Below are 14,410 nucleotides of genomic sequence, written 5' to 3' on the forward strand. Positions count from 1 at the left end.
GACTGTCAGGCTTGGTGGAGAGGAGGGGGTGGAGGGACCGTGGACAGCACTGGGGGCATCTTTTCTCTGATCCCAGCCAGGTGCTCAGCAATACTTTCCTGTGTTCAAAGTGGAGGATGAAGCCAGCTGTATGACCTAGTCCATCACTCCCCTCCCATGTGGCTTAAAACTGAAAGAGGAAACATACCCTCTGTCTGTCCAATAGAATTTACGGCCAATCCAGTCTATGGCAAGACCTTCTGGCACATCGACTGCTTCCTCGAAAAGCCTTTCTCGCTGGGAACCATCCATATTAGCTCTCTCTATCCATTTCAGGGCTGTATGGGCAAAGTATACCTACAGAAGAGAACATACACATTTCAGTCCGATTTATTTAAAAACTTTAAAAACTTTTTTTTGCTTTTTAGGGCATATGGAAGTTCCCAGGCTAGGGGCTGAATTGGAGCTGCAGCTGCTGGCCTACACCACAGCCACAGCAATTCAAGATCCGAGCCTTGTCTGTGACCTACACCACAGCTCGTAGCAATGCCAGATCCTTAACCCACTGAGTGAGGCCAGGGATTGAACCTGTATCTTCATGGATACTAGTTGTGTTCATTAACCTCCGAGCCACGATAGGAACTCTGGGTTAGTAAATCTTTATATTGTACAGCATAATCACGAAGAGCTTGGCTTTGGAACTGAGCTCCCACTGCTGTTTCCCAGATATGCATACACTTAAACAAGGTTCATGTCTCAGAAGCTTAGCTTTCTCTCTGGTAAAATGGGGATAATACTACCAAGTACATTAGTTTTATATATATACATATATATATATATATCTCCTTAGCCTTGTGCCTGGTGCATATTTCTATTGCTACAGGTTATTTGTTCATCTTTGCTCATTGGCCAATAACAAAGCCATTTTACTTGAACTCTGATGGCTTCTACAGCCTGAAAGGTAGCAAAGATGAGCAATTTACTGGTAGCTACAAGCTGGGCTTTATCTTCTACTGCTTGATCCACAGGACTCCACTACTCTTCTGGTCAAGAGACAGGTTCTTCTTCCAGTTTTGACACTTATTTGTTTGATTGACTTGGTTGAGTCATTTTTATTTATTTTTAATTGAAGTATAATTGATGTACAATTATGTCTATAACTATGTCACAATTTTTAAAGGTTACACCATATATATCATTCTAAAATATTGGCTATGTGCCTTGTGTTATACAGTATATCCTTGTAGCTTATTTTACACATCATAGTTTGTACCTCTTAATCCTCTCTCCCAACTCACCCCTCCCTACCAGTAACTACTAGTTTGTTCTCTAAATCTCTTAGTCTGCTTCTTTTTTGTTTTATTCACTAGTTTGCTGTGTTATTTAGATTCCACATATGATATCATACAGTATTTGTTTTCCTCTCTCTGGCTCATTTCACTTAGCATAATACTCTCCATGTCCATCCATACTGCTTCAAATGGCAAAATTTCATTCTTTTTTATGGCTGGGTAGTATTCCATTGTGTGTGGGGGAGCACAGCTTCTTTATCCATTTATATGTTGATGGACACTTCAGTTGCTTCCATATCTTGGAAATTGTAGATAATGTTACTATATACATTGGAGTGCATGTATCTTTTTGAATTAGTGTTTTGGGGTTTTATGGATATATATTCAGGAGTAGAATTGCTATGTCATATTGTTAGGTCTACTTTTAGTTTTTGAGAAGCCTCCAGACTGTCTTCCATAGTAGCTACACCAATTTATATTCCTAATAACAGTGTACATGGTTAAGTCATTTAACCTAGATTTTCTTAACTATAAAAATGATGAAGTCAGAATAGATTTCACTAAAGTTTCTTTCATCTCTAACCATATATAATTTCATTTTATCCAGCAGTACATGTCTAGCAGGTGCAAAGTTCTTTTTCAGTCTAGAATGCAGACTATTAAAGAAATACAAGACTAAAAAAGCTGCTATGGGTTAGTTGACAATTTAATGATAGCACTTGTGGAATATTAACTGTGAGTACGTATATGTACATTAACTTATCAATAATGAGAATATTCATGAAATGATAAATAATAGGCTATCGTATCTCTGGATAAAATAGAAATGATTCCATTTCATAATCCAAAAATGGTTCTTCTCATCTTAAAAAAACCACTCTGCTTATAAAACTCAAATGTGTCCACGAATCACCCGGAAATCTTGTTAAAATGCAGAATTCTAATTCTCAGGGTGGAACCTGAGAATCTGCAGTTCTAACCAACTCCAGATGATGTTTATGCCACTTATCCAAGGACCACAGTTTGAGAAGGAAGAAAATGAAAACACTGACTGGAGATATAAAAAGCTATGAATAAGCCAAATGACTTAAAGTTCATTCTAGGTCTTCTTTTCACCTGGTTGTAAAAAATTCTGACTGTGTGGGAAAAAACTAATACGGTAATAAATGAATCTTGAACTGATTCTATTAATTTTTTCCCTGTTAATGTAATTCTTCTGCATAGTCACATTGATTCAGTTCAAGAAAAGAAAGAATTGTTTGCTAATGTTTAATTACAAAACTTCAATTTGCAAAAATAGTTATATTTGGCTGCTAATCCCTACCAATTAAACACAGAATCAATTTTCTTCACTCTTTTGGCCATTTACCAGGATGCTTCAAATCAGGAAGATACAAAAGCACAAAGTTTAAAATTCTAGGAATTAATGCACTATCTAGTAATAACTAAATCACTACAGAGAGAGATTAATAACTAAGTAACTTTATAACTATTGGGTGATTCATCTCCAGAATATACTGTAACGTATCATTTCAGGCACATTCTAACCTAGCTCAAAATAACTAAGAATGTCAAGATCAAATCGTCAATTGGTTGGGTTGATAACATAGAAATTCTAATGTTTATACAAAGTTTCATGTAAAATTATTATGTAAACAGCATTGTGTTAGACTGTTGTTCACATATGAGCCTTAATTTATGCTTCTTGATTTTCATGGTTAGAGGTCACTGAGTTCCCTCCCTTAATGACATGTATTAAATGCAAATTAGAAACCTATACTTCCTATGCCACACTCCAACCTCCTACTTCTCTCACTAACACAAGCAAATAAAAACCTATTTATGGCCATCTCCCTGTGCGTATGACACTGCATTAACCTCCCATTCTCATCTTTAAAGGGGAAACTGAACTTCAGATCCTGTTGAATCATTCCCAATTAAATGGCTCAATAAAAGGATAGAGTTACAGTAACAGAGACCTACTTAAAATTTTCTCAAAAAAATGCATGCTTCAGTGTCTACCTTTAAATTTTTCTTTGCCTAATTGTTCTGAGCTTAGCAGAGGATTTTCAAGTAGCCCATTTCATCAGTGGGATAAAATCCTCTACTTTGTCTTTAAAGCACAGTCATCTCTGTTCAACTAGCAAAACCATACCTTATTTTCCACAGGGTCATGATCTAGGGCCAAAACCATTCCTATTTGCTGGTTGAGCAGAGTTTCATAATCTGTTCCGTCAAAATGCATGTGTCGAATATCTTGAGAATTGGCAAACAGCAAAAACGGTGGTGGTCCTGATAACCAAATTCAAACATGGCTGCTTTTAAAATACGCTTTGAACCCAAAAGACACTTCTGACTCTTCCCATTCATTGCACCCCATTCCTTAATTTCTGCAGTATTTGTTTTCTTAATTTCCCAACAGTATGGTGTAGGTAAAGACAGGCAAGAAGACATCTTTTCTATGAGGTGACATATATGGCCAGAATTTCATCAGTGGATTCCTCCCTGTCTAGGTATGTGCTTTTAAAATGCAAATCACTTATCAAAAGAGCCAGTATTAAGTAACAAATATCATAGCTAAATGATGTAAGTCTTATGTTGTCATTTCCTTGATCCATGCATATTGAAACATTAATATTAGCAGATAACATTAATTCATGTCCAAATAAATACCTTACTCTGGTCTGTGTTAATTTTTTTTTCAAGTAGCAAATCCTGATTTATTTGATACATAATCAGGTATAGAAAACCAGAAATAAAATCAAACTTTCATCTAGAACCAACAGAAAATGCCTTGAACGTAACTAATGCAAAACAAAAACAAAACTAAGCAGAATCTTTTCAATCATTTTGTAATATGTTTGGTATAAGAAAATGATACTTTTTGGTTTAAAAAGAAAAAAAGGAAATGCAGAATAAAAATTGCTGTTGTCCCTAAGCACCTTAATTAGATAAAATGAACGTGCCCTGTCCACTCAGTAGAAAAGTTGGCCATTTTCTTTCGCCCTGCCTTTATGTCTACTATGCAACTTTGTTAATGTGCCTTCTAGTGTGAACTCTCATACAAATGAGACAATACCCTGAGCAGCCAACAGGATGGTGCCCCATGAGGTGGTGAACTCCTTGAAATTTGGAACTGTATTTCTGGTCTCTGCATTCACTGTAACAAGAATATTCTGGTATACTGAAGAAACTGAGTAAATGCTTATTAAAGAAAAGAATGGATTCTTTTATCAGTATACCCGTGGGTTGGTTCAGGCTGTCAGTCTCCTAAACAATCTCCTGGAGAACAAATGACATGGCCTGTGTACGTTTGAAATGGAGGTATGATTCCGTACATTAATAACAAGACCCCTGATAGTTTTCAGATTATGCTGTATTAACTAAGGCCTGAGAAGTTAAGAGTATTGGGGTATAAAGGCAAGTTCTGCAGGCTCATCATTATGTTGTCCTAGATTACAAGCGTAATGAAGCTCAGGAGAGGTTAAATCAATTTGGTATAAATTTAGGAGGTCCAAGGCTATTGAAGGACACAAGGGATGTAATATTAGAACATGAAAAAATAATTGAAACACACAACTTCATATGAAATTTTGCCACAAAAAGGACAGAACTTGTCAAAGTATTATGATTATTACATTTGCTGGAGAGATTAAAATCAAATCAATCGACAAATATTTATTAAATGCCTCAACTATAGAGCATTTTAGGACTATTCTGGTTATGACTTTCATATATACTGGAATGCTGTACTTGATATTATCGCAAATCTTTGCTTAATGCCAATTAACTTCAAAATATTCCTCAAACACATAATTATTATGTATATAATAATTTATGTTATTTATATTTAAAATGTGATTTGTTTTCCATTTCTAAAATATCAGACTTTTTATGCAGAAGCCAAAAGCAATGTAACACTTTCTAAATAAAATGTTGTTTTTCCACATAATTTTTTTGCAGAGAGGCAGTTTCACATGTTCATGCACTAACCTGAAGCTCTACAGCTCTTTTTGTCCAACTGTAGGTCATACCCAGGAAAGCAGCCACATTCCCAGGTTACTGGACTGAGAGGAAGGCAGAGCTGGCTGCACCCACCATTATCAGGTGATGAACAGCCTAAAAGAATAATTGTTTGGTAAAGATACTAGGTCATTCAAATATAGATCAATTTTTCATCAAAATATATGTTGATTTTTTAGAACCATTTCTACAATCATTCATACAGCCACCATCAGAGATTAGGAGGCAAATGCCACTGTGCTCTACTTCCCTACAACCTGCCGTCTTGAATATTAACCCTTCACATCCCAGTGGCCCTTGTCTTCTTGTTCCATCACTGAGTTTGTGAACAAGTACACTGGCAGCTGGCTGGAATAAGAAATGCATTTTGGGAGTTCCCATTGTGGCTCAGCGGTTAGGAACCATGAGGTTGTGGGTTCGATCCCTGGCCTCACTCAGTGGGTTAAGGATCTGGTGTTGCCATGAGCTGTGGTGTAGGTTGCAGACGCAGCTCGGATCCTGTGTTGCTGTGGCTCTGGAGTAGGCCAGTGGCTACAGCTCTGATTCGACCCCCAGCCTGGGAACCTCCATATGCCATGAGAGCGGCCCAAGAAATGGCAGAAAGACAAAAAAAAAAAAAAAAAAAGGAAGAAAAAGAAATAAGAAATGCATTTTGATGCATTTGGCAGCTTGTCTAACTCTTCCTAGTGATGAATATATTTTTTCTCTCATGTTTTTGGTCTCTTGACTCCTTTTGCTTATTTTATGTAAAAAAATGTCCACATAACTCCTCTGTTAATTTTGAGTTACAAGCTTCCCCTACATGCATAAGTCTGTATGAAGATAAAGGAGAGAGGTGTTTATAGGTGCAGAGAATGGGCTAAGCACTCTACATCCACCACCTTGTTTAATACTGGCCACACATCCAGGCAGGAAGTATCATTGACTTCTACAGATGAGGAAACTGAGACCAAAAGAGGGCAAGAAACTAATCCAAAACAACACTACTAGTAACTGGTAATGCCACCTCAGGGCTGTCTGACTTTAAAGCTCTTGCTCATAACCACCACACTATGCTGTCTAAAAACAAAAAACAAAAAACAAATAACAACCTTATTTAAATCTAAATGTAAATATCTTTCAATCTGCAATGCTGGAAAATGTATTCTCCTTTATCAGTAAGATGCAGTTTTTAGGTATCACTTAGAAAATGTTTTTAAGCAAACAAAAGGTAAATAAACTTACCGCTACATGTTTTTCCATCTGCCTCAAGTACTGAGTCTTCAGGACAGAAACATATGGGACCATCTGATGTCAGAACACAGTCATGGCTACATTCAGACACATTGCTTGGGCAGGAAATTAATTCTAATGAAAAATAAGGTCAAGATTAGTGTTAATTCAGATTTGTGGAAATTTGGCAAAATCAGTCACTAATAAAAAAATGATATCCTGAAAAGATCAATGTTTGATCATTAAAGATCAAACATTTATGAATTGCTGGGTAATGGAAATATACATTTTTTTAAATTTCAAATCTAAAAAAATTATATAATTTTCTCAAAATTTCCTTTATGTTAATAGTTTTTATGTTGTTAGTCATCAAGATTCCAAAATATTTTAAATGGAACTTGGATAAATAATTCTCAAGTTCATCTGTAAAACAAATTGTATGTGTAAGAAAATAAAAAACATTGTGAGACTATGGTTAGATATAGGAAGAGAATGAGAGGCTCTAAACAAATATCAAAATGTATCATAAAGGTGTAATAATTAGAACAGTGGGCAATGAGTGCAGGAATAGACCAAGAGGCGAATAGACCAGATAGAAAGCTCATTTTAGAAAAGACTTGAGAACACACAAGAATATAGCATGTGATAAAGGTATCTTAAATAAATGAGCATGTGGAAGATCCTCCAGTAAATGGTAAAGAAATAAGTGAGTAATGATTTGAGGCAAACATTGAATCCCATCTCTATGCCATACATCAAAATGAATTTTAAGTAAATCAAATGTTAAAATGTGAACTACATACCAAACAAATTCTAGAAGTTTTGGCAATCAAGCGAGATTATGTGACTCATAATGGACTCTATAACACATAAACATCATGCACTTGACTATATATGCTCACAGCTAAGCTACCTGGTATTAGAAGGGCAAGTTCCACAGACTGTCACAAGGGTAGTGTGTAATTTCCAAGAAATTCATTACCATCCATCCATTTTTCTGTGCCTCATTTCATAAGCACATATGACAACTAGACTAACCTATATTCCATCATCTATAAAGCAGTACTAGACAATATATATGATTTTAATCATTCGTTTCTATTAGCTATGTTGGTAGATCCAATAAGAAACCTATGTGTGTAAGCAATCCTATATTTGAATTGAGAATATCCATACAAACTCATAATATATTTCTCTTTTTAAAAAGTGTATTCCTAGTTCTGATGTCTTAAAAGACCTAGAAACAATGACAAACTTTATAGCAGATTATGTTATCTAAACACAATTTCTCAATAAAAGGAAGGAGTGGCTTGGAGAGACTGCTGATTCTAGGTCCAGAACATAGAATAAATAAGACAAGCCCAGAAAATACATCCTACTAGGAAAGAGGAAACAAACTATCAGAGACTGCTGGGGTCAAGAACCCATTTGAAGATGTTCTCACCAGCAAAAAAGGAGACAATTTGCTTGCTAAGAATAACAACTGCAGGAGGTTGAAATATATTAAAAATGTTAAGAATCCAGGAGTTAGAGTTCTGATTGTGGCTCAGTGGGTTAATGATCTGGCTTGTCTTTGTGGTGTTGCTGATTCAATTTCCAGGCTGGTGCAGTGGGTTAAGGACCATGCATTGCCACAGCTACAATATGACAGATTTGATCCCTTGCCCAGGAACTTCCATATGCCATGGGTGCAGTCAAAAAAGAAAGAAAGAAAGAAAGAAAAAAAAAGAGTCCAGGCATTCATAATAATACTTACAAAAAAACAAAAAAACCTTCCAAAGTCATTCTATGAAGCCACTATCAGCCTGATACCAAAACCAGATAAAGACACCATCAAAAAAAAAAAAAATTACAGCCAATCTTTGATGAATAAAGATGCAAAAATCCTCAACAAAATATTAGCCAACTGAATCCAACAATGCATAAAAAGATGTACACATTATGATCAAGCTGGATTCATCCCAGGGTTACAAGGATGGTTCGACATATGCAAATCAATCAGTGTGATATATCACATCAACAAAAGAAAGGACAAAATCTACATGATCATCTCATGATGCAGAAAAAGCATTTGATAAAATTTGATACCATTCATGACAAAAACAATCTTGCCAAAGTGGGTACAGAAGCAACATATCTCAATATAATAAAAGCCATTTATGACAAACCCACAGCCTACATAATAACAACTGGTAAAAAACTGAATGTCCCTCCCTGCTAGAAATTTCTATTTGACATAGTATTCAAAGTCCTAGTTACAGTTATCAGACGAGAAAAAGAAATAAAAAGTATCCAAATTGGAAGGGGAGAGGCAAAACTAATTATATGCAGGTAGCATGATACCCTATTTAAAAAAATGCTAAAGACTTTATACAAAAATTATTAGAACTGATAAATGAATTCAGTAAGGGAACAGGATACAAGATTAATATATAGAAATCTAGTGAATTTCTTCACACTAACAATAAATATTAGAAAGAGAAACTAGAAAAATAATCCCATTTAAAATTGCATCAAAAAAAAATACTAACCAAGGAAGTGAAATACTTATACACTGAGAACATTAAAATATTGATAAAGGAAACTGAAAAAGGTTCAAAGAAATGGAAAGATATCCCTTGCTCTTGGATTGGAAGAATTAATTTTGTTAAAATGGTCATACTACTTGAAAGCAATCTACAAATTTAATGTGCTCCCTATCAAATTACCCATGATATTTTTCCCAAAAATAGAACAAAGAATCCTAAAACTTGCATGGAACCACAAAAAACCTAGAATTGCCAAAGCAGTCCTGTGGATAAAGGACAAAAGTGGAGGCATAAACCTTTCAGACTTCAGACAATACTACAAAGCTGCAATAATCAAAACAGTGTGGTATTGGCACAAAACCAGATATGGATCAGCGGAACAGAATAGAGAGACCAGAAATAAACGCACACACCTATGATCAATTAATCTTCAACAAAGGGGCCAAGAACATACAATAGAGAAAAGACAGTGTCTTCAGCAAGCCGTGTTGGGAAAGCTTCATGGCTGCATTTAATCAATGAAGTTAGAACACACCCTCTGACCATAAGGGCCCAAAGATATAAATACAAAATTTGACACCATAAAACTCCTAGAAGAGAACAAAGGCAAAATTTTCTCTGATATAAATTGTACCAAAGGAAACCATAAGCAATATGAAAAGACAACCTATAGATTAGGAGAAAATATTTGCAAACAATACAACTAATAAGGGCTTAATTTTCAAAATATACAAACAGCTCATACAACTCAATAAAAAAAGCAAACAACCCAGTAAAAAATGTGCAGAAGACCTAAATAGACATTTCTTTAAAGAAGAAATACAAATGGCCAATAGGCACATGAAAAAATGCTCATCATCACTAATTATAAGAGAAATGCAAAGTAAAACTATAATGAGGTATCACCTCACACCAGTCGGAATGGTCATCATCAAAAAGTCTACAAGTAATAAATGTTGGTTGGGAGAAAAGGGAACCCTCCTATACTGTCGGTAGGAATGTAAATTGGTACACCCACTATGAAAAACAGTATAGAGATTCTTTAAAAAAATAAATAAAAATAGAGTTACCATATGATCCTGCAATCCCACTCCTGGGGCATATACAGAAAAGACAGAAGCTCTCATTTGAAAAGATACATGCACCCCAGGGTTCTTAGCAGTAAAATTTACAATAGCCAAAACATGGAAGCAACCTACATGTCCATCAACAGATGAACAATAAAGAAGATATGGTACATACATACAATGAAATATTACTCAGCCATAAGAAAAAGATGAAATAACAACATAGATGGACTTAGACATTGTCATACTAAGTGAAGTAAGTCAGAGAAAGACATAGTATATGATAGCATTTTTATGTATATATGATCTTATTTAAATTATCCCTATGCCTCACAGACATAGAAAACAAACTTGTGGTTACCAAAGGGGAATGGAGGGGGGTGGATAAATTAGGAGTATGGGATTAACAGATGCATACTACCATATATAAAATAGATAAAGACCAAGGATTTACTGTATATTGCAGGGAACTTTATTTGATATCTTTTTTTTTTTTTTTTTTAAGGCACGGAAACTAACCATTTTCTATTTATTTATTTATTTTTTTGTGTGGTCTTTTTTGTCTTTTTGTTGTTGTTGTTGTTGCTATTTCTTGGGCCGCTCCCGCGGCATATGGAGGTTCCCAGGCTAGGGGTTGAATCGGAGCTGTAGCCACCGGCCTACGCCAGAGCCACAGCAACTCGGGATCCGAGCCGTGTCTGCAACCTACACCACAGCTCACGGCAACGCCGGATCGTTAACCCACTGAGCAAGGGCAGGGACCGAACCCGCAACCTCATGGTTCCTAGTCGGATTCGTGAACCACTGCGCCACGACGGGAACTCCTATTTGATATCTTGTAATAAATCTACAATGGACAAGAATCCCCCCCAAAAGAATACAGATATATACACATATATGTATAATCGAATCACTTCGCCATACACCTGAAATACAATATTGCAAATTAATTATTCTTCAATAAAAAATAAAATTAAAAAAACTCCACTAGCCACCTTTGGAAGGTGTTAGAAAACCAACCCATCATCCTTTGTAAGTAAACAAAAAGAAAAAAATTCAATATTTATTTTGCCTTAACTGTAAGAACTGTATCTTGAAGTAACCCAATAGTTAATGAGAGAATATTCACTTTATGAAAGTATAACAATTGAGGAGTTCCCTTCCTGGGGCAGTGGTTAACGAATCCAACTAGGAACCATGAGGTTTTGGGTTCTGTTCCTGGTCTTGCTCAGGTGGTTAAGGATCCAGTGCTGCCGTGAGCTGTGGTGTAGGTCACAGACATGGCTCTGATCCTGTGTTGCTGTGGCTGTGGTGTAGGCTGGCGGCTACAGCTCCTATTAGACCCCTAGCCTGGGAACCTCCATATGCCGCGGGAGCAGCCCTAAAAAAGGCAAAAAGACAAAAAAAAAAAATTACAAATGATAATTAAAGAAAATGTTAGAACTGTATATCACCATTCGAATCCCTTGATGAAATAATGGGTTTAGGAAATGAATGCTAATGGTCGCTACCATCATTCCCTGAAAGACGATGTGGCACTTTCTTACTCCCAGCTGTCTTGGCAACTGCTCTTGGGTGGGGGCAGTCCCACACCTAAGGCTGAAAAATGGTGGCCAAAAAGAAGACAAGTCACTGGAGTCAATTGACTCTAGGCTCCAGCTCATTATAAAAAGTAGGTAGTAAGGGCTGCAGGTACAAAGAGACTCTGAAAATATTCAGACAAGGCAAAGGGAAACTGGTCATCCTTGCCAAAAAATGCCCAGCCCTGTGGAAATCTGAAATAGAATACTATACCACGTTGGCCAGAACTGACGTCCATCACTCCAGTGGCAATGATATTGAACTGAGAGCCGACAGCATGTGGAAAATAGGAAAGTGTGTATGACACAAGCAAAGCCCGCTGGGGTCCTCGGGGATAAGTAAGATGGAATCTAGGTGATAACGACTAACCTCTTCTTTGGGCTTAGTCTAGTTTCACTAGCCTGTAGGGGGCCATAGGCAGAGGCTTTGCACCTAACATCCAATTAGAGTTCCCAGCACAGAACCTCTGTGCTCAATACCTAGGCTCAGTGGGCCATGTGCAGAGACACTGCTGCACTGCACTGCAATTCAAGCCCGTAGTGATGGGCTGTGTGCAGAGATGCTGCACTGGGCACTGTGATCTGGAGCATGAACAGCATGATCCACAAGATCCCTATAAAGCAGCCCCACCCATGGCTCATACTGTGGAGCACAAGCTCACACTTCTCCAATTGCTGATTGAAAAATAAAGTTCTCCTTTGCTTCTGAACCAAACTCATTTTATTGGCAATAGCGATTCTAGGCAGGAGAACCCTTGTGGACTCCAGCTCAAAAGGGTTAGTAACACACATACTGTTTTTTTTTCGGTCAAGCTCATAGCATATGGAAGTTCCCAGGCCAGGGATAGAACCCAAGCCACAGCAGTGACAACCCAGAATCCTCAACCCATTGAGCTACCAGGGAAATCCCAAACTGGCTATTATTGACCCAGGTAATTCTGATATTATTAGAAGAATGCCAGAACAGACTGGTGAAAAGTAAGTCATGCATATTTTTTCTTTAGTAAGACTGCCAAGAGTTTGTTTAAAAAAAGTTGGGGGGGGGATTTCCCAACGTGGCTAAATGGTTAATGAATCCGACTAGGAACCATGAGGTTGCGGGTTCGATTCCTGGCCTTGCTCAGTGGGTTAAGGATCCAGCATTGCCATGAGCTGTGACGTACGTCGAAGACACGGCTCGGATCTGGCGTTGTTGTGGCTGTGGCGGAGGCCAGCAGCTACAGCTCTGATTGGATCCCTAGCCTAGGAACCTCCATGTGCTGCAGGAGTGGCCCTAGAAAAGGCAAAAAAAGGGGGGGGGGGTACCAGAAGACAGAAAGAGAAACAACTGGTTGTTATGTGTCTCCTGATGGAAGTATAAACATAGCTATGAATTATTGTCAAAATTTCAAGACCTAATCTTTTCAAGCCTGCAAATCTAACCACAAGTTTACAGAAGGACAGGGACATCTTACAAGTGCATTCAGTAAAAAGAGTGTGAGAAACTCTGCAGGTAAAAAACAGTTTGCTTAGCAAAAATTTGCAAGGGGACTAAAAAGAGGGGAGGGAATCTGTAGGATGAAAGAGAGAGGTATCAAGCTAATACAATAGCCAGAGCTTATTTGGATACTTTGTCAAACAAATCAATTGTTTAAACAAATCTTTTTAGGGAGCTCCTGTTTTGGCTCAGTGGGTTAAGAACTTGACTAGTATCCATGAGGATGCAGGTTCAACCCCTGGCCTTGCTCAGTGGGTTAAGGATCTGGCGTTCCTACAAGCTGCAGTATAGGTCGCAAATGTGGCTCAGATCTGGTGTTGCTGTGGCTGTGGAGTAGGCCGGCAGCTGCAGCTCTGATTTGACCCCTAGCCCAGGAACTTGCATATGCTGCAGGTGTGGCCATAAAAAGGAAAAAAAACTTTTAAAAAATAATTTGAAAACTGACTGGATATTTGATGTTATTAAGGAATTATTGTTAACTCTTTTTAGTTGTGAAAATGATATTAGGGTTATACCTGAAAACTGACTGGAGGGAATTACAGTTCATTTTTTAGATTAATAATATGTCATGATTATGTTTTTCACATGCTTATCTTCCAGAGATATATAATGAAATATAATAAAATATAGATAAAAACAATAAAATATATAAATACATGCTTATCAGAAGTTGTGATTTAACAGGTCTGGTGTAGAGTCTGATCATTCTTGTTTTAAAAAGCAAAACAAAATAAGATTCCAAGGTAATTCTGATGCATACTATTGATCAAGGGCCATCAACTCAGACTGCAGTCACCTTAGAAACATCAGTGAAAATGGAGACAATAATGCAATAAATACTTGATGTGACTTACGATGACACCGTTTCCCATCAGGGAGCAGAACAAATCCTGCAGGACACGTGCAATAATAGGATCCAGGGGTGTTTTCACACCCGAGAGTACAGCCATGATTCCAGAAGGCACACTCGTTGACATCTACACAATAACAACAGCAAAACAGTCAGCTGGTTATTTGGAAAATAAATTGTAACATCACTACCAAGTCAGCAAAAAGTAGAGTAGCTCATGCCTCTGTTTGCTGTAACTGACCCTGGCAAGACTGTTTTTCTACTCTAACAACCGGTGAAAGAAGTCAGCCCAGGTATCAATCATGAAAGCCATGGTTTACACAGTCAGGGCTTATACTTTCAAATACAGATTTTCATATTACACTTACCCGTGGGAGAAAGTAGTACTATTTCCCCCGAAAA

At 37.2% G+C, this 14,410-nt stretch overlaps 1 protein-coding gene across 4 annotated transcripts in view; it reads right to left on the reverse strand.

Moving 5' to 3' along the window:
* EGF (epidermal growth factor) overlaps positions 1 to 14,410 on the reverse strand; it is a 94,456-nt gene that overhangs the window by 43,099 nt on the left and 36,947 nt on the right. For all 4 annotated transcript variants that reach the window (XR_002346366.1, XM_021100462.1, XM_021100461.1 and 1 more), the window contains 5 exon segments: positions 14,013 to 14,135; positions 6,519 to 6,641; positions 5,265 to 5,390; positions 3,427 to 3,563; positions 188 to 336 (listed from right to left, as the gene is read on the reverse strand). Coding sequence is in view for 3 of the 4 variants with exons in the window: in XM_021100462.1 (XP_020956121.1) it covers positions 188 to 336; positions 3,427 to 3,563; positions 5,265 to 5,390; positions 6,519 to 6,641; positions 14,013 to 14,135 (658 nt within the window). In the remaining variant the exon portion in view is untranslated.

Source organism: Sus scrofa, chromosome 8 (assembly GCF_000003025.6).
Source record: "Sus scrofa isolate TJ Tabasco breed Duroc chromosome 8, Sscrofa11.1, whole genome shotgun sequence".
Lineage (NCBI taxonomy): Eukaryota > Metazoa > Chordata > Mammalia > Artiodactyla > Suidae > Sus > Sus scrofa.